Raw genomic sequence first — 19,478 nt, forward strand, 5'->3', positions numbered from 1 at the left:
CCTGCTGTGAGGTGCACTGGTTATAGGACTGTGTAGGGGCTGCATATCAGGTGATCTCAGCCGTCACCTTCTCCCAGCCCTGGCTTCCAGCTCATGGGGTGGGACTGTCCCGCTCACCTCTCTGCCGTAGGCACTGCCCATCTTATGCTGCTGGCCCTGGCCTCACCTTGTCTCTCCCACCAACAGGAGCTCCCAGATAACAGTAATGTGGGCCCCAGGCTCCATGCAGACCTGGCAGGTCCTCTGTGCACTGCGGGCACACTTGCCCATTGGCCAAGGATATGGGTGTCTGACCCTTAGGAGTCTGGTGGCCTGACGGTCCTGTGCCTGCTTTCTGCAGAGGTAGAGGGGCCCAGGTGGGCCCAAGACCAAGATCTGGCCCCCAGACCTCAAGTGGAGGGCACAGATTGTGCATTCAGGGTGGGGGTCTCACTGCTCAGGGACACACCTGGCCTCTGCTCACACTGGGATCCTTCTTGCTTTGAGTGTACATGTACCCAGCCTGTGCTAGGCGATCTTCTCTGGTCCTCTCACGCCTTTCCTAAGTGCTGAAGTTCTCTGGAGGCTGGTGCAGGGCCTGATCTCTGCCACCTACCTGGGGCCACTGCTAACCTGTGTTCCTCGATAGTGAGTTCCTGCAAGTTCCTGGGGTGGCTGAGCTCCAGATGTGCCCTGGGACCTGCAGGTGGATGTAGGGTTGCTGGACAGGTAGGATGGGACTCTTAATGGGTGGGGGATGTGGGGCCTTTGGTGCTTTATCCCATAGGAAAGGGTGCATGTTGTCCTAAGGGAGTCCCCAGGAAGTGGGGAGGGAGAGGGAGGAGCACTGTCTAGGTGCTGACCACCTCGAGCACTTGGCCAGCAAGTGGGCCGCATGCTTTGGGAGCAATGGGTGACACAGCAGGAAGCACAAAAGACAGGCCAGTGCACCATCACCAAGGGCTGCTGAGCAGCTTGCAGAGCCACTGGGTGGGGAGGGCACACCGGGAGGTCTCAGCTGGGGCTGCCCCTGGAGGACTGGGCAGGGAACTTGAGGGCTGAGGACAGAAATCTCAAATGACTCTGGGAAATAGAGGAAGAGGAGGATGCTGAGCGAGGGGCTCTGAGGGAGTGGGGGTAGGTTAGAGTGGGCTGAACTGCAGGAGGCCAGGGGGAGTCGTGGACCCCTGGAGCTGGCCAGCCCCAGGGCATTGAGGAGGAGGCCAGGTCAGAGGGAGACAGTGTGGGCCTGGCAGGTGGACCCTGGCAGAGGCCCTCTCGTCCCCCACAAGGCCAGGCCACACCACGAGTCTGCCTGTACCTGAGCACCTGTCCTGTGCTCCTAGGCCGGAGACCACTGTGTGTCAGGTGGGGCGGTTGGCTGAGTCCCAGAGAAAAACACTCCTCACTGGGCATTCTTGATGCTTGTACACACCCTGTGGTTTATTTGGTGGTCAGTAAAGAACGTCTTTGCTACTAAGTGGAAGAAAGCTAATGGAACGTAATCAAAATAGTGGTTTAATTGACGAATTTTACTTGCACCTGTGCCTTCTTCAGATCCTACCTGCCTACTTAGTTAATGTGAAGGCCGACTTCGCCATGCCCCCCCCACCACGACCCCCACCACACACGACGGGGTCATCATCATGCTAGGTGCTTGCTTTCCCCACCTCAGCTCCGGAGACGTGATGGTCTTTGGCCCTGGAGGTCTCGGCCAGCCTGTCCTCCACCTTGTCCTCGTTCTCGGGCACCACCAGCAGCCGGTGCTGGGTTTTGGCTCCAAGCTTGTGGTCGGGTCGGTGGTCGGGCCGGTGGTCGGGCCTCAAGCCTGGCTTGGTGTCCAGTTTGCACTCGGCGCGGTACTTGCCCTCCCCCTCCCTCTTGAAGGAGGCAGAAGACATGGCTTTGGGCTTGGGGGGCTGCAGCCACGAGTGGCTGAGGATCTCATCAATGTGGAGCCGCTGGCTGACGTCAGGCTGCAGCATGCGGTAGATGAGGTCCTTGCACTCACAGGTCAGGTTCTTGGAGCGTGGGAAGTCCACACGGTGCTCCTTCTGGATACGCAGCATCTTCCTGATGTCGGAGTCGTCGTAGGGCATGGAGCCGCAGACCATGATGTAGAGGATCACACCCAGGCTCCAGATGTCGTACACCTTGGGCTGGTAGGGGATGCCCTGCAGCACCTCGGGGGCTGCATATGCCGCTGACCCGCAGAAGGTCTTGCTGAGGATGATGCGCCCATTGCTGTCCCGCAGGCAGCGCTTGGAGAAGCCGAAGTCAGACAGCTTGATGTTGAAGTCCTTGTCGAGGAGAAGGTTCTCGCACTTGAGGTCCCGGTGGACAACGTCCAGGTCGTGGCAGTACTTGACGGCCAAGGAGAGCTGTCGGAACATCTTGCGCGCCACGTCCTCGTGCAGGGCTCCCCGGCACTTGATGAACTCGAGGAGGTCGCCCTGGACGCCAAGCTCCATGATGATGTAGATGCGCCCATCAGAGGTCTCAAAGATCTCGTAGGTCTTGATGATGGAGCCGTGGTTGACAGTTGCCAGGATGTCCATCTCCCGAGGAAGGAATCTCTCCACAAAGTCAGTGGGTGTTTTTTTGCGGTCGATGATCTTGACAGCCACATTGAACTTGAGGCGCTCAGAGTAGGCAGATTTGACTTTTGCGTAGGAACCCTTGCCAAGATTGATGCCTACGATGTAACCCTTCTTCCTTAGGACTGTGGCATCGTCCATGGTGCCAGGAGCGACTGGCGCCGCTGCCGTCTACATCCCCCCGTCACGTGGGCCAGCGGGCATTGTCCTCATTTACACTACCGGGAGGTGTCTGGCTGGGCTGGGCTGGGCTTCAACTCAGGGGTGGAACACTCAGCATTGTCTCTGGGTGACTTCAGCGAATGAACTCATAAAGCCAAGGAGTGGGGGCGGGGACTGGGCTGAGGGGGAACAGGGTTCCTGGAACCATGGAAGCCAGGCTGGTCTGGCAGGAGCGCCCGCTCCCCACCCGCTGGAAGGAAGCCTGTCCCCAGACAGGACTGTGGTAACCCTGCTGCTGCTGCTTGCATTGGTTTCCCTGTCTGTCACACAAGTCAGGCCGGAGGGGAGGCGGCCCACGTCCAGCCTGTTTCCATCACCTGGCTGTGGGGACCGACCCTGCGTTGGTCTTTGTCTCACTAGGGTGGGTTTCCTGCAGCTTCTTTGGGCTATGAAAAAAAGCCCCCCTTGGGCTGTGTCCTTGGTGTGGCAGGACAGTTCTCCCTGACAGTCACCCAGACAGGCCTGCATAGCACCCCGGTTACACAGACAGATTTCCACAGCACTGCCTTAACATTGAGCACATAGTTAAATCTAGGGAAATTAGTGCCCAAACATCGAAGCTAGAAATGAAACATACAGTCAGTAGGAGCCTTGCATGGGCTTCTCTCTTGCTGGAGCCAGCCAAAATAATAGGAACGGTTTTACATTCCTAGTGCCAGGACCCATCTCGGGTCGACAAAATCTGAAGACAAGTCAAGGTAACAGGCAGCTGTTTGAATAGATTCATTGAATAGTCTAAGGCAGCTCTCTGGACCAAGCTGTAAAGGAGATAAAATCGAAATAATCACACCCGTACCACAGTAGACAGGCCTTGAAGACAGTGGGCCCCTTTTGATCAGACTTAGCAAGCTTTTTTTTTTTTTTTTTGCCTCTGACCTACTTGAAACAAAATCAGTTACCAGTAGACTTAGGTGATTGCTAGCACGTAGACATATAACCCCAACCTATATAAACACTAAGAAAATCGTAACACTTGGAGTTGGTCTGGTGGAATTATCTCCAGCCTTCTCCCTGTATGCAGTTACAGTAATAAATTCCCTTCTTTCCTAGTTTGTCTGCTGCTTGTTATTGGGCCTCAAGAAAATGCAGCTGGACCTGGCTTGGTTCTGGGAACAGTGGTACCTGGGAGGGACTGCCCTGGACCAGTCCGGCTGGCAGTGGTGCCAAGCCTGGTAGACGAAAGCGGCCCTGTGTTTGGGAGCGGAGGCGGCAGGCCCCTCAGGGTAGAGAGCCGGGCAGGTGAGTTGCTGCTGCTCCAGCGAGCAAGGGCCTGTGTATGGGTGGGTCAGGGCTGCAGTACATGCCAACTGGGTGTCCAGGGTCCAGGGCAGGTGCCTGCATGTCTGAGGGGTGGGGCAGGGCCTCCCTTGGGTAGAGGCGGCAGGAAGGCACCTGGGCAGCAGAGAGCTTGGGAGAAGAGAGGGCTTTTTCTGAGAGTGGCTGGGAAGGAGGAGGGAAGTGAAGGAGTCGGGGCTTTTTCTGTAAGTGGCAGGCCGCCGCCGCAGGTGCAGGAGAGGAGAAGGGCCGTCCCAGTTGTGTTTTAAGATGGTCAGTGGCAGAGAGAGAGACAGAGTAGAACTGGCTTTGCCATGAAGGTGGGGGCCAGTGCCTTCGACCAAGTGAGAGGAGGCTGGGCCAGGGTGGGCCTCGGGATCAGCAGGAGACAGAAGGTCAGGTCTGTCTGGTTTGCTAGTCTGTCAGTGGACGGGCCCTGGTGCTGGGGAATCCTGGAGCTGATAGCACCCAGGCCATGCACTGGGAAGAGCAGGCACCTGGGTGAGGAGGGAGTTCTGAGTCACGTCAGTTTGGGCCTTTGTGTGGAGTGAGCAGCAGTCGCCTGTTGGAACCCTGACACTGAGTATCATTTGCATCTTGGGCTGCCTTTTGCACCTGGAAACAGTGTGAACATCCTGTGTCAGGGCTGGTGTGTGGATTTGTGCTTTCGGAAATGTGGCATCCTGTACATGTCTCCTCAGGTGCTTTGGACGGATGTTCATTTGTCATCCATCACAGGCATCCTGGGTCCACAGGGAGTGGCTGGGACAGACGAGCTGTGTGCTCAGCGTTCAGGGGAGAGGGAGGAAGGCCTGCTCCCAGGTGGGGTTTAGTCCTGGAAGGTTTCAAAGAGGAAGTGATGTTGGAGCTGGGGTGCTGGGAATCAACAGACTCCATGGGGTTGACAAGAGGGGCAGGACATGTCAGGCAGATGTGACATCTTGGCCCTGACATGGCTGTGTGAACCCACTCTGTCTGGAGTACACAGGGAGCACCCTGTGTCTGGAGGTCACTAGGGAAGATTGGAGAAACAGGGCAGCCAAAGTCAGGATGCCAAGCTGAGAGGCTCAGATGAGCAGGATGGGCCGATGTGCCCACAGTGACTGCCTTCCAGCAGTGACAGCCTCCCAGAGTCCCACCCGAAGCTCTTTGTAGCATCGGTGGTTAATAGCTTTAGTTTGATGCTTTCCTTTCTCCTGGGAGTCTCTATGGCTGAAATGACCAGCACTTCACTCCTTTTTTTGTCCTAGAAGGGGCTGGCTATGAAAATTTGTAGGCCAGGACCCAGGAGCATGAGAATTCCCACTTACCACCCCCTGACCCTTTCCCTTGCTCCCCTAAATGCCCTATCTGGGGCATTTCTCTGCATATCTGCTTGCCCTGCCCTTGCCCTTGCCCTTGCCCTTTCCTTTCCTTTCCCCTTTCCTTTCCCCTCCCTTTCCCTTTTCCTTTCCTTTTTCCTTTCCCTTCCCTTTCCCTTCCCTTTCCCTTCCCTTTCTCTTCCCTTTCCTTTCCTTTCCTTTCTTTTCAATGGAGTCTTGCTTTGGCACGATCTCAGCTCACTGCAACCTTCACCTCCAGGGTTCAAGCAATTTTCATGCCTCAGCCTCTCCAGCAGCTGGAATTACAAGCACGCACCATGATGCCCAGCTAATTTTTGTATTTTTTAGTAGAGATGGGGTTTCACTCTATTGCCCAGGTTGGTCTCGAACTCCTGGCCTCAAGGGATCTGCCTGTCTCAGCCTCCCAAAGTGCTGAGATTACAGGCATGAGCTACCGTGCCCTGGCCAGATATCTGCCTTCTTGCTAGACTCTACCAATGCCTTCTCCCTCTTTTTGTGCATTCTACTTCACCCCCCGAGTGCCTCTCTGGTCCTTGGGGGACGTGCCAGAAGAGGCAGGTGTCAACATTGCAGAGGCAGAGCTGCCCAGGCATGGAGTGGGCTGCTTCATCCAGGAAGTACACACAGGGCCGGGACTCCTGGTGTGTTTGACGGAGAGGGTTGGATTGGATCTGGGGACCTCCAGCGTTGCTCCTAGGGATGCAGTCCTGTGAGCCAGGTACCTGCACACTCTGAGAAATCCACTTCCCTCTGAACCTTCCTTTCCTTTATAAAGTAGATACCTGTTTACCCATTTGTCCCCCAGGCACTGAGGGTCTGCCCTGGGTGCTGAGGTACACTGATGAGCTAGACCACCCATGCCTTCCTGGAGCCCAGAGGCGAGGGAGGCTCAATCACACCAAGTGTGTATGCACGATGGTGGCTGTGCCACGCCTCAGAACCATGGTGCTGTGAGGACAGGGAACTGGGGATTGGACTTTGGGAAGCTGGGGAAGGCTGAGGTCTGAGGAACGAGCCAGGTGGAGGGGGATGAGGATGGCTATTACATGTGATGGTTTGAAGGGATGTGGCTTGGCAGGAACATGGACAGGCCATGGAGGGCCTTGTTGAGGTCCTGGTCCTAGCACCTCCGAGGGTCCTTGAAGGGGTCTGAGCCAGGGCTGAGCCACCTATGGGAGTCGCCCGGCATGGCGAGGCCACCTGTGGAGGGGTCACCTGGGCCTCCTGCCCTGGGCAGTGTGATCTCAGACACACTCTCTGAGCTGTTTCCAGCTGTAAAGCGCAGAGCAGGAACTCCTCCCGCAGCCCCTCCCACCCGGGCTCACCTGGCTGAGCTACAGTGAAGCTCCCAGACCTGCTTGCTGGCCACTCCCCTGAGGACCAGCGCAGGTCTGTGGGGATAATTGGGGAGGAGGGCCCAAGAGCCATTCCTCAGGATGTCCCACCTGGGCCCCCATCCCGGCACTCTGGGCTTCCTCTCCACCATGAGTTTCTTGGTGGGAAGAACAGGGTGGCCCCTCGAGGCCTGTTGGCAGAGTACAGAGTGGCAGGCTGCTGAGAACCCCTAGAAGGCTTTATGGAGGCCTCAGCCCCTCAGCTGAGCCTGGAGAGCTGGACAGAGTCTGCAGGGGCAAGTTCCCTGTATGATTATGGGCCATGTGTGTGATGGGGGCACAGTGGTGAGGCCTGGTGCCCAGAGGCCAGGGGAGGATGCATTGGGCCACAGGAGGACCCCAGAGGCCAGGGCAGGTTTCTCCCCGCTGGGCAGTGGGAGCCAGGCTGGGTGGGGGATGGCTCTGGACACTGTTGGAGGTGGTGGGAGGGTTGGGGTGGAGGCCTGAAATTAAACCACGTGGAAGGGGGCTTTGGGAGCATGAGGAGGCAGGTGGACTTGAGGAGTGCAAGGAGGGCCGGTCCAGGCTGTCACTGGACCCTACTTCTCCAAGGGGACTGAGGTTGGGGTCTTCCTGAGGTAGAGAAGTGACCATAGGTAGACTGTGGACAGTGATCATGGATGCTGCTGGCAGTGGAGCTCCTCTGCTCTGACATTCTCTGTGTCCAGCACCTGCTTCAGGCCCCGCCCCGGGGGAGTGGGAGTCGCACGACTGTCCTAGCCTTGGGTTTGACTTTGGCCCCATCCACTTAGAGGCCATGGGAAAGGTGATTCTGAAAGCGCTTGTCCTTTGTGTGTGTGTCAAGCCTTAGGCCCACATAAGGTTGTCCACAGTGGGGCGAGGAGAAAGGGGCCATGGGGAGGTAGCCCTGCCTAAGATATGCACAGGCCATGCAGCACACTTAGCCAGTGGTGCCAACTTTAGGCTCATGACCCCTGTGGGGCTCCGATGGTCAGCATTCCCTGTCCTCAGGCCAGGCATGCATTGTGGTTGCCTGGCCTATCCTACTTGCCAGTGTCAACTTCTAATGCTGGCAGGGGTGTCATCCCTGGGGACAGGCTGGGATGGGGATAAGATGTGGTCAAGAGCACACACGACTGTGGGACATGCTTGGGCTGGAGTGTGGTTGGGCCATCCAGCAGAGCCTCCTACTTCTCCTGGGCTGGAGAGTGACCACAGGGTGGGGTGACCCCGGCACTGTTGAAAGCTGGGTGCTGGCTGGACACGGGGCCTGTGGTGGACAGAGCACAATGAACGAGTTGCCCAGCAGGGTAGGGAGCTCAGGAGTGGCTGAGAGGCTGGCCACCTGTCCTCTGCAGCCTCCTGCAACCCCCACTGGCAGCCTTGTGGGGCTGCAGAGGGCAGGTCTGCCCAGACCCTCAGTCCCAACTGTACACAGAGCCTGCGCTCCTCTGCAGGGGTGCCTCGGCACACTTCTTGGTCCTGTCCTCTCCCTGTCCTTTCCTGACCCCAGCACCGCACTCGGGGGCATCCCTTCTGAGGCAGCAGCTTCCTCATTCACCTCTCAGCTCTGGCCCCTGCCCCTCCAGGTCTCTCCCAGCCCCAGCCCCAGCACGGGCTTGAGGTCATGGTCTGGGCTGGGCACGCTGGGATGTTTTCCCAAGTGAAGAAGGAATCATAGCACAATCTGAGTGGGAAACCCGTGGAGGGGAGCCCAGGACTAGTCAGCTGAGGCAAAGACATTCACTTTGGCATCTGCATTAATATAGTGATTTATTGCTCCTTTAGCAATGTGGTTATGAAGTTCAAGGGGAGAGAGAAGAAACTGATGAAAACAGCGGCTCATCCGGGACTCTCTTCCTTCTCTGGTTTGTGCCTTGACTTCTTCAGAGCTTGGGCCTGAAGGTGTGAGCTCCATCTCATTCACTGCTGGCATACTGGGCCACAAATGCTCACTGGATGCGAATCTCTGGAGGCCTTTGGGGGGGCCCTTCCTCTTTCTCTCTGGTTGACGGCTTGCTGGGGAAGCCTAGGACGTCCGACTGCCTGGACATTTGCATTGCCAACCCCTCAGGTTTTGTCTCAGGTTGTCTCTTGGGCTGTGCCTCTTCCCCAGACTCCAGCTTGGTGGCAGACCTCTTGGCAGAGCCAGGTTCAGGGGTCCACAAGAGTTCAGTTCCCCGGGAGCTTTCCCCCTCCATGTTGATGACCATAGAGGGCAGTCCTTGTGCCTTGGGCTGCACCCAGCATTGGCTGAGAATGTCATGGATGTGGAGCTGTTGGCTGATGTTGGGCTGCAGCATGCACTAGATGAGGTCCTTGCACTCGTCTGTCAGGTTCTTGGAGTGTGGGAAGTCCACATGGTGCGCCTTCTGGGTACACAGCATCTTCCTGATGTTGGAGTCGTCCTAGGGCATGGCGCTGCAGACCATGATGTAGAGGATCATGCCCAGGCTCCAGATGTCATACACCTTGGGCTAGTAGGGGATGCCCTGCTACACCTCAGGGGCTGCATATGCCACCGACCCACAGAAGGTCTTGCTTAATCTCTGTTGGCCATTGTCATCCCGCAGGCAGAGCTTGGAGAACCTGAAGTAGAACAGCTTGATGTTGAAATCCTTGTGGAGGAGCAGGTTCTAACACTTGAGGTTCTGGTGCACGATGTCCAGGTCATGGCAGTACTTAATGGCCAAGGAGAGTTGGTGGAACATCTTGCACGCCATGTCCTTGGGCAGGGCTCCCTGGCACTCGATGAACTAGTTTTTTTTCTCAACCCTGGCTGGGCTCCCAGGGCAGACCTGGGGCTGGGGGCCAAAGGCGGGGCCTGGATGCCACCCTGAGCACTGGTGGCTGCTCTGAGGACAGTATAAGCAGCAGGGGCAGCACTGGACAGTGGCTATTGTTTCTTCTGGCAGTGGAGCCCTGCTGCTGTGCCAGGCTCTGCGTCCGGCACCTGTTCCAGGCTACGCCCTAGGGGAGTAGGGGTCACACGACTATCCTAGCCTTGGATTTGACTTTGGCCTCATCCACCTAGAGGGAGTGAACACCCCTTCCTCACAGAGCCAAGTGGAACCCTGGATCCCTCAGGGATGACTTGGTAGTGCAGGCTGGATGTCACTCAGGTTGGGTTGGGTTCCTACCTGCCATGGCCCTTCCCCCTTTTCTCTGCTCCTTCACCTTCTTCCCTAACCCTGACTGCCCACTGCCAGGACTTTGTGCGTTCTGGGCGCTCCTTCTTCCGGACAGCCTCCTTCTCCTTCCTGCTGGGGACACCCCAACTACTGTCTCCTGGAAACCAAAAATAAAATTCTAAGCTCCCTAGCCATCTGAATGGACCCCTCCTCTCCACCAAGGGCATTCCAAACTTAACCTGAAAAACTAGTTCAGGCTGTGATAGGAAGTGGGAGTCAGGCCTCATTATCCCTCCTCCCTTCAGGTTTCAGGCACAGCTAAGCAATGGTAACATCGACACAGAGACTTGAAGACTGACAACAGACTCTGTGGCAGTAAGATACCAGCATGACAGCAGGCCCGGAAAGAAACAAGTATTTTACTGTAAAACAGATTTCTTTCACATATTTTGAAGTCACTCTGCAAAGCTGTTTCTTGTGGGGAAAATCTACATTCTGTAGAGAATCCCCATCCCTTTCAAGGTCTTTTCTCCTGAGAGAATTAACTAGAGTCTGGCACCTTTTATTTATTTTTCCTTTTTTAATTTTTTTTTTTTTTTGAGACAGAGTCTTGCTCTGTTGCCCAGGCTGGAGTGCAGTGGCGTGATCTTGGCTCACCGCAACCTCTGCCTCCCTGGTTCAAGTGATTCTCCTGCTATCAGCCTCCTGAGTAGCTGGGATTACAGGCGTGTGCCACCATGCCTGGATAACTTTTGTAGTTTTGGTAGAGACGTGGTTTCACCGTGTTGGCCAGGCTGATCTTGAACTCCTGACTTCAAGTGATCTGCCCACCTTGGCATCTCAAAGTGCTGGGGTTACAGGCGTGAGTCACTGTGCCCAGGAGTCTGGCACTTTTTTTTTTTTTTTTTTTTTTTGAGATGGAGCCTTGCTCTGTCGCCCAGGCTGGAGTGCAGTGGCACAATCTCAGCTCACTGCAACCTCTGTTTCCTGGGTTTACGCCATTCTCCTGCCTCAGCCTCCCGAGTAGCTGGGACTACAGGCGCCCGCCACCACGCCCGGCTAATTTTTTGCATTTTTAATAGAGACGGGGTTTCACGGTGTTAGCCAGGATGGTCTCGATCTCCTGACCTCGTGATCCGCCCACCTCGGCCTCCCAAAGTGCTGGGATTACAAGTGTAAGCCACTGCGCCCGGCCGAGTCTAGCACTTTTTAATAAGAAACATTAACAGTTTCTTCTCTGTGAAGCCTGATACCTGGAAGCTTCATCTGTCTAAGAAGCTTGGTCTCCACAATCCCTTAATCCAGACAGTCCCTTTTATTGATTCCACGTCTTTAGATAAACTCTTTGAACCAGCTGCCAATCCGCATGACCTGGAAGCCCCCTCCACCCCCACTTTCAAGTTGTCCCGCCTTTTCCGACTGAACCACTGTATACCTTACATGACTGATGTCTTGTCTCCCTAAAATGTATAAAACCAAGCTGTAGCCCTACCCCCGTGGACACTTGCAGGATCTCCTGGGGCTGTGTCCCAGGCTATTGGTCACATACTGGCTCAGAAGAAATGTCTTCAAATATTTTACAGAGCTGGACTCTTTTTGCCAACACTGCCCTCCAAGGTTCACCCTGTTGGTGATGACAGGTGAGAGGTGGCACTTGGAGCACTGTTCGCAGGGGCGCTGAGCCTCCTCTTTGCCTAGCTTTCCTTCCTGCACATGTGGCCTTCCCTTCGCCATTGTGCAGGGAGGTCCTCCAGGGAGCCGGCTTCGCTGCAGTCTCCAGGATCTGGCCTTCCCAGTATCTCTTTGCCTGACACTCTCTTAGGCCATTCCTGTTCCTTACAGGGTGACCCTCTTTCCCCACCCTTAGAACCGGCAGGCCCTCCCTCCTCCACAGCGGTTCGGCCTTAAAAAGACCCCTTTGGGGCGCACTTTTGGGCTGCTCACGGGACCTGAGCTTGCAGGTGTTAAGACCCTTGGAGTCTCAGCCAGGTTCCCGCTTCGTCCTCTCCGCTCCCTACCCGCGCGACCCCACGGTGCCCAGCCCCATGCCCCGCGCCTTTCGATGTCTGTCCTTGTGGTCCCGCGCCCGCCGCCCCTACCCCGCGTCCAGAGACCCTACTCCCTTCCGAGGCCGCGTCGCTCAGGCCCCAGCCCCGGCTCTGCCTCTCTGCTTAACCAATGGCACGCCTCACTCCGTATGGTCCCGCCCTTCCCTTAGAGCCCGCCCCTCAGTCACCGCCCTTAGGTCCCCGCCCACCGCCGTCGTGACCTTAGGCCTCACCCCCTTCGGGGGGAAGTTCTGTGGCTCTGGCCCCGCCCCCTGCCTTGGCGTTCATTGGCCCGCGCCGGCGTCGAGGGCGGGAGGCGGGGCGGCGCGGCGCGGAGCCGAGCAGGACGGCAGCCATCTTGCGCGGAGCTGGAGTCGGAGCCTGAGGCTGCCGCCGAGAGTGCGCGCCAGCCCGCGGCCCAGCCTAAGCTCTTTCCCGCCGCCTCTCCGCGCCTCGCCCAGGTCCAGCCCCGCCTGACCCTCCTCTTGGCACGGTCCCCTGACCCTCAGTCCGGCTCGGTCCGGCCTCCCAGCGGGGTCACGCAGCCGCCCCGGGGACGATGAACGGAGGATAAATGGTGCCCAAGGCAGACAGCGGCGTCTTCCTACTGCTCTTCCTGCTCGTGCTCACTGTCACCGAGCCGCTGCGGCCAGGTGCGCCGCGCGATGGGGGCGGTGTGGGGGCGGGGCGGCGAGCGGGGCCGGGGTCGCCCCAGGACCTCCTTTCACCCGCGGCGCCCTTCTGCAGGGGCCGCGCCTGGGGCAGGGGCGGGCGGGGCCTGGCTCGCGGGCCGCCTGGCACTGTCTGCGGACGCCTGCTGGAGCTTACCTGGGCTCGCGGCGCCTCGGACTTCGTGCAGCTGTGCTGCCCGGGATGTTGCCTCTGGGCCCTTCCTGGGAGCGGCGGCGGCCAGGAGCTACGCCACGGGCGCGCCCTCCCGCCAGCCCAGCGTCGGAGTCGGGCTGGGGACAGCGGCTCTCGGGGGCACCTGGTTTCGCAGAAGTCCTCCCAGCAGTGGCCTAGTGCCAGCCTCTCAGTCCTGGAAACTCCTCGCCTGGACATTGGTGGCTGTGGCAGACTGTCATTCAGTGAGACGTTGCACTGAAGAAGTCCTCAGCTCACACCCGGTCCAGAGGAGGCACCAGGAGTCAGCCTAGCGTTGTGTGGCCGGCGCCAGCGTCCCGCGAGCGGAGACCTCGCCACTGTGCGGGGCCCTTAGGCGTGCTGCGTGTATGTGATGAATGAGTCCAGGCTTTGGAACTCCCCTAGGAGCTAGTGTGTTCTTAAGTCTGTGGTGGGGAATCAGAACCCGGGCAACCTCCTAGGAGACCCTTTTCTACCTATTTCAGTGTACCTCTCCTTCCCTTGAACTGCCCCAGAAAATCAAACCCCCTAAATACAGGACCGATGTATCCATCAGGCACAGGAATTCTGATATCACTGGCCCACGGTACTTTTAGTGGCCTGCGAATGTTATTTTATTTCATTTTTTAAGTCAGCAGGAAAAAACAACTTCTGGTCAAAGGAAATGTTTTCTTATGTATATTAATACAGTTTTCTTTATGCCAATACAATGAAAAAGCATGACTCTTAATATTTCTTAGTGGAGGAAAGGTCCCATGAAGGCAGAAGTGCCAGGGCCGTCTTCTCTGATGACCTGGGTGTGGGAGCACGGGGTGTGTGGCCCTCTCCTCTGTCCTAGCCAGGCTCCCAGCCCAGATACACCGCACCTCTTGGCTCTGCGCTTGTGTCATCTGTATGGAATGTCTGCCTCCTCCCTGGTGCCTACCTGGTGGCCAAGGCCCTGACCCATGCTCAACCTGGACAGATTCAGTGATGCTTCTCTGGTCTCCCCATGCAGAGCTAGTTGCTCACTGCTTTTGGCTGCTCTCTGGGCAGCGGGATGACTGGTAGTGGGGTGGCCTTGGTAAGAACAGAAGCCAGGGCCGGGCGCGGTGGCTCACGCCTGTAATCCCAGCACTTTGGGAGGCCGAGGCGGGTGGATCACGAGGTCAGGGGATCGAGACCATCCTGGCTAACCCGTTGAAACCCCGTCTCTACTAAAAATACAAAAAATTAACCGGGCGTGGTGGCAGGCACCTATAGTCCCAGGTGCTGGGGAGGCTGAGGCAGGAGAATGGCGTGAACCCGGGAGGTAAAGCAGGGGGGCGTCACAGGAGACCTCACACTGAGACTGAGGTCTCAGTAGGGCATGGGTGGGGTAGCTCTGGTAGAGGGAACAAACATTCTTTTCGATTCCATGACTCTCCAGATGAGAACATTGCAGCTACCCCTGGAGGCGTCTTGAGTTGCCGTGCAGAAGCTGGGAGCTGCAGTTGGCTCCCTGGCTTTGGCTGGGCAGTGAGGGCAGGCCTCTGGGCCTGATGTGTTCCTTGTATGCCCGCGTGTGCCTCTTCACACATTCACCCTATGTCCTTCCTGAGAGAGTGCTGCAAGGATCTGCCTAGCTGGTGCTTTCAAGAGGCTGGGGCTTCTCTGGTCTTAGTCGGTGTTCTTTCTGTGGGGATCCCGGCCTTAAAAGCATACTTGGGTATGAGGAAGGTACCAGTCAAAGCCCACTTCTCAGGAGTGTGTTTTCTGACTCCTGCCTGGTGGGTTCCCTGAAGATGAGGCCAAGCCACTTGGGTCTCCTCTCTGGTACAGGGCAGGGTGGAAGGCCTTTCATGGAGTTACAGGGCAGCAAGTGCTTGCTGTACTTGACCTTTCACCAATTTTTTTTTTTTTTTTTTTTGAGACAGAGTCCTGCTCTGCTGCCCAGGCTGGAGTGCAGTAGCGTGATCTTGGCCCACTGCAACCTCCACCTCCTTGGTTCAAGCGATTCTCCTGCGTCAGCCTCCCGATTAGCTGGGATTATAGGCACACACCTCCACGCCCAGCTAATTTTTGTATTTTTAGTAGAGATGGGGTTTTGCCATGTTGGCCAGGCTGGTCTGGAACTTCTGACCTCTGGTGATCCACCCACCTTGGCCTCCCAAAGTGCTGGAATTACAGGTCTGAGGTACCATGCCCAGCAATTTTCTTTTAAATGCACATTTGAACTTGATTTAAGATGTGTCATGTGCCGGACACTGTTCTAAGCACTAATATGTATTAACTCTCAAGAGGTCCCTGCTGGATGCTATTTTTAGTCTCATTTAAAGATGGGGAAGCTGAAATCCAGAGTGCTTGTGAAGCTAAGTGGCTGAGATGAGATTTCATTGTAGGAGTCTGGCCTTCCCCCCATTGTGCACCCCGACTGGGGCTTGTGCACTCCAACTGTGTCTCCAGCCCAGCCACAGGAGTACCTCACATTATGCTCTGAACAGCTTCCTTAACCCCAGGTGGAGCCACAGGGGACCTATCTGTCCCCTGATAGGTCCTGGGGTCCTCTAGGTGAGGGTGCAGAATCTTTTTCCATGTGGATACTCCAGTCTGAGGGACAGAACCACCCACTCCCCCAAATCCCTTCTGTGTTTGGCCATGTGACCACTGATGATGTGTGTTATGATCACTGGGGGTGTGATGAGGAAGAAGGGTTGGAGACTACTGCTAAGGTAACTGACAGCGAGACGGTGGGGGATTTGGGGAACACTGATAATGTCTCATTGGCCCTTTCTCCATCTGTATAGAGAAGGCAGCATTGATTGCTGATTCTAAAACTGTTTTTCTTTCTAGCTTGAATTGTGAAACAAAATTATATCACAAGCCACAGCTCTATCCAGGTTGAACCTACCATACATAGCTGAGAAAAAATTGCCTTCTGAGTACTGGTGCACCCTGGTCCCTTCCTGCTGGTTGCTGGTCCTGTACAGGGCTTGTGCTCAGCCAGGCCCCTTGGTGAGGTATAGGATGAGAAGATCGTCTTCCTTCTATTGCTGGTACAGCTAGCTGGGAGAGGCAAATGACTTGTCTAAGGTCACACAGCTGGTGAGCAGCAGAGCGAGGGTTCAGACCCAGGTGGAGCTGGCTGCTAGCTTAGGGTTCTTGCCCTTTTGCTTTCAGTAGGCAGCTGTGCTGAGCTGATAAAATCTCAGGGAGCTGTGAAGGGAACACAGCACCTTGGCTCTGGAGTCCAGAGTTGTTTTTTTTGTGACGGAGTTTCTGTCTGTCACCCAGGCTAGAGTGCAGTTGTGGGATCTCAGCTCACTGTAACCTCCGCCTCCTGGGTTCCAGTAATTCTCCTGTGTCAGCCTCCAGAGTAACATTACGGCGTACGCCACCATGCCGGGCTAACTTTGTATTTTTAGTAGAAACGGGGTTTCACCATGTTGGCCATGTAGGCTTTCCTCAAATTCCTGGGCTCAAGTGATCCACCTGCTTTGGCCTCCCAAAGTTACGGGATTGCAGGTGTGAACCACCTCACCCGGGCTGGAGTCCAGAGTTTTCTATCGTGTGAAGTAGCACAGGGGTTTGGTGAATAGGGAGAGAGTGCATATTTTCATCACAAGGAAAAGTGACTGAGGCTCAGAAGTAGCTGGAGAGGTGAGCTTGCACCTGGCCTTGCCAAAACCTCCTGAGTTTGGAGTGCTTTCCTCTATAGCCTGGTACTGTGACACTTTGTAGAGTTTGTCCACTGGTAGATTTGGCTTTTGGGTTAACAGGTTCATTTTTTTTAGTTGGAAAGTGGTGTAATATACTTTCTAGCTTTACTAGCTAATGAATTTTCCTTTCTTTTCTTGACAAAAAGAAACCTTTTACTTGGAAATAATTTCAAACTCACAGAAAATTTGCAAGAATAAAATGAGTGCAGAGAACACCTGCATATTCTTTGCTGAGGCTTCCCTACTGTTGGCGTTTTACCTTATTTGCCTTATCCCCCGTCCTCTGTGTGTATGTGCATATCGTGCATTCACACACGTTGCTTTTTTGTGAACCATTTGAGAGTAAGTTGCATGCGCCATGGCCCTTTATCCTTGTACATGTTAGCCATTGCAGAGAGTAGAGGCTGCTCCCACTTAGCCCCTCCCCATTGTTCTCCCTAACACCTGCTATGTGCCAAGCCCTGTGTCACGTGGGAAGGTCTCGTGGGTGCACGAAGCCCTGTGGTTAAAGCCCAGGTTGGCTCAGGTGGCAAGCTGGCATCACTGCATGTCAGGGTTATTATTTTAGTTGGCGGTTCTAGATTCGGGAATGAAGATTGCTGTTGTGGAACATTTGTGCTCTGTTAGGCTCTGTTAAGCTAGCTTATGGGCACTTTTCCCACCCCTTCCTTCCCAGAGACTTCCCAGAGTGCTGAGTGATTATATCCTCTTAGCAGCGGTGGCCGGTGATTTGTTTGTGCAAGTGTCCTTCTAGCAGTGACAGCAGGTAATCTTGTTATGCACGGATCCTCTTAGCAGTAATGGGAGGTGATTGATCCACGTGTGTCCTCTTAGCAGTGAGGGCAGGTGATCTAGCTGTGCACGTGTCCTCTTAGCCATGGTGGGAGGTGATCTGGTTGTGCAGGTGTCCTCTTAGCAGTGATGGGAGGTGATCTCAGTGATGGGAGGTGATCTTATTATGCATGTTTTCTCTTAGCAGTAGTGGCAGGTGATCCGGTCGTGTGCATGTCCTCTCAGCAATGATGACAGGTGATCTAGTAGTGCATGCATCCTCTCAACACTGATGGCAGGTGATCTGGTTGTTGACTCTCCCCTGCTGGACCTGAGCCTTTGACGGGCAGGGAGTTCCTCTGCTTCTCTTGGTTGTTGGCATAAGGAAGGACCCGACTGGCATTTAGTAGTTTCTTGACTCTTAAGTGGAATGCATCAGTGACAACATTAAGGACCCCGTAGAAAGCTCATGACTGATTAGATGTCTTTTCTTTGGTGTGCTGCTAGATTTTCCCTTATCACATGTGCTGTTATGTTTGGGTGCTGAGGGTTTGGTGACCGTCCTCTTTCCTTTCTTTCCCTGCCAGTCTGCAGAGTGGGCTCGGTAATCCAGAGAGACCAGTTTTGGGCCAACAGTTCATTGAGCAGCGTGATGCATGGGCTTGGGTATGGTTATTATGTGAAAACTGTGTACCAACTGTATTTGTGTTTCTGGCATGATTTACCAGTTGTCCTGGGAGCTTTAGTCAAAGCCATTCCATCTCATCCTGCCATTTCAAGCTGTGTGTCCTGTCAGTGTGGACATGGTGGGCTTGGCAGGGTAAGTCTAGGTTGAAGGGTGAATGGCCTGTGGACCCAGATGTCCTGGACCTTCTGGGCATCCACTTGGGAGGTGGGGAAGCTCAGGTCTGGTTTGACCTCAGATGAGCTGTCTGTAAAAGTAGCAGCTGGGATTATTAGATCAAGCCTTCTCCTCCCGGTCCATGGCAGCAGTTGGGTATGGTGGCTTAAGAGCATGGGCTCTAGAGCCACACTGCCTAGGCTCAGTCTGCTCTGCTGCTCACTCTGTGACTTCTGCTTCAGTCTCCTCATTTGGAACATGGACATCATAACAGAACTTCATGGAGACGTTGTGAGGATTAAAATGGGTAAGCATAAAATTCTAAAAAGTGTCTGATGTAAAGCAAACTCTTCATCAGGCAAAATGTTAGTATTAATCACAGATAGACTTCAGGAACCCTGAACTGAAATGTGAAATGTGAGGTTGTGTGTGCACAGGGCGTATTGGTCGGGAGAGGGCTCCCTCAGGAGGTGGCAGAGTGCAGTGGCTCTGAGGAGTGTCTGCGCACAGAGAGTGCGCTTTGCTGTTCTGATGGGATCAGAGGGACTGCGTATGACTCTCTGAGAGCCCCTGAAACAGCCATGGTGCTTTGGACAGGGCGAGGATTGTTCATACACGTTTTGCTCTTCGTCACATTCATGCTGTGTCACCTGGGCCTGGTCAGGCACAGAGTAGGCACTCAGAAATCAGTTATTGAACAAATGCACAAATGCCTATTTATATTTTGACATAAAGAGCAACAGCTACTTTAGCCAGCAGGCCTTGCAGCTGCCTCTGGTGGGGGTGGCGAGGAGGATGAGAGCCTTGTGGCAGTCCTGCAAAAACCCCTTGGGAGGATGGGATGGGGGGTAGGGGACATGGCTGTGGAGCCAGCTGGCCTGGGCCCCACCCTGGTGGGAGCTTGCTCCTGTGATGGGAGCTGAGCTGAGAGGTGAGAGCAAGTGCGGCTTCTCATTAATGTGGATCCTCACTGAAGCTCACCAGCTGCCCAGCCTGGGGTGGAGGGTTGAGGGGCCCCCCAGAGGGAGGGACCCCAGCAAGCCAGTGCAGAGGGAGCACTGCCTCTCTGATGGACTTGCTGGCACCTGGCTTTGAGAACTGGACTGCCTTGTGTGAGGATGTGGCCGGACCTTCCCTGGGTCATTTGCACAATGCAGGGCTTGTTTCTGGTCAAGAGCTGGCTGGGTGCATGGGCTGTACATGCTTGCCTCTTGGCCTTCTCCCCTCCTCTGCCTGGGGTAGCTGTTGCTTCAGTCACTCTGGGCTGGTCATTGTTCTCAGTGCCCTTGTCCCCTACAGGTCCCTCCCTGTAGCCTGACTTCTGGCTGACCTCTGGCAAAATGGCAGACAGCTATCAGTTTGGTTAGCTTGTCTT

At 55.4% G+C, this 19,478-nt stretch overlaps 2 protein-coding genes and 1 pseudogene across 11 annotated transcripts in view; 1 reads left to right on the forward strand and 2 right to left on the reverse strand.

Moving 5' to 3' along the window:
- Window positions 1-1,401: 1,401 nt before the first annotated feature.
- Window positions 1,402-12,834, reverse strand: TSSK2 (testis specific serine kinase 2). The gene is made up of 2 exons (XM_045364028.3): window positions 12,779-12,834; window positions 1,402-3,556 (listed from the first exon to the last, which is right to left on the reverse strand). Exon 2 carries the CDS (start codon window positions 2,715-2,717, stop codon window positions 1,629-1,631), a length of 1,089 nt encoding a protein of 362 aa, XP_045219963.1. The 5' UTR covers window positions 2,718-3,556; window positions 12,779-12,834; the 3' UTR covers window positions 1,402-1,628.
- Window positions 8,596-12,307, reverse strand: LOC102121599 (testis-specific serine/threonine-protein kinase 1-like; annotated as a pseudogene).
- DGCR2 (DiGeorge syndrome critical region gene 2) overlaps window positions 12,269-19,478 on the forward strand; it is an 82,035-nt gene continuing 74,825 nt past the window's right edge. For all 10 annotated transcript variants that reach the window (XR_006690100.3, XR_012419018.1, XR_012419019.1 and 7 more), the window contains exon 1: window positions 12,269-12,603. Coding sequence is in view for 6 of the 10 variants with exons in the window: in XM_045364030.3 (XP_045219965.2) it covers window positions 12,525-12,603 (79 nt within the window). In the remaining 4 variants the exon portion in view is untranslated. The remainder of the gene's footprint in view (window positions 12,604-19,478) is intronic.

The sequence above is a fragment of the Macaca fascicularis genome, chromosome 10 (assembly GCF_037993035.2).
Source record: "Macaca fascicularis isolate 582-1 chromosome 10, T2T-MFA8v1.1".
Classification (NCBI taxonomy): domain Eukaryota; kingdom Metazoa; phylum Chordata; class Mammalia; order Primates; family Cercopithecidae; genus Macaca; species Macaca fascicularis.

Excerpts from the sequence above, each read along its gene's own strand:
- TSSK2 (XM_045364028.3), bottom strand. The coding sequence starts at position 2,717 with ATGGACGATGCCACAGTCCTAAGGAAGAAGGGTTACATCGTAGGCATC.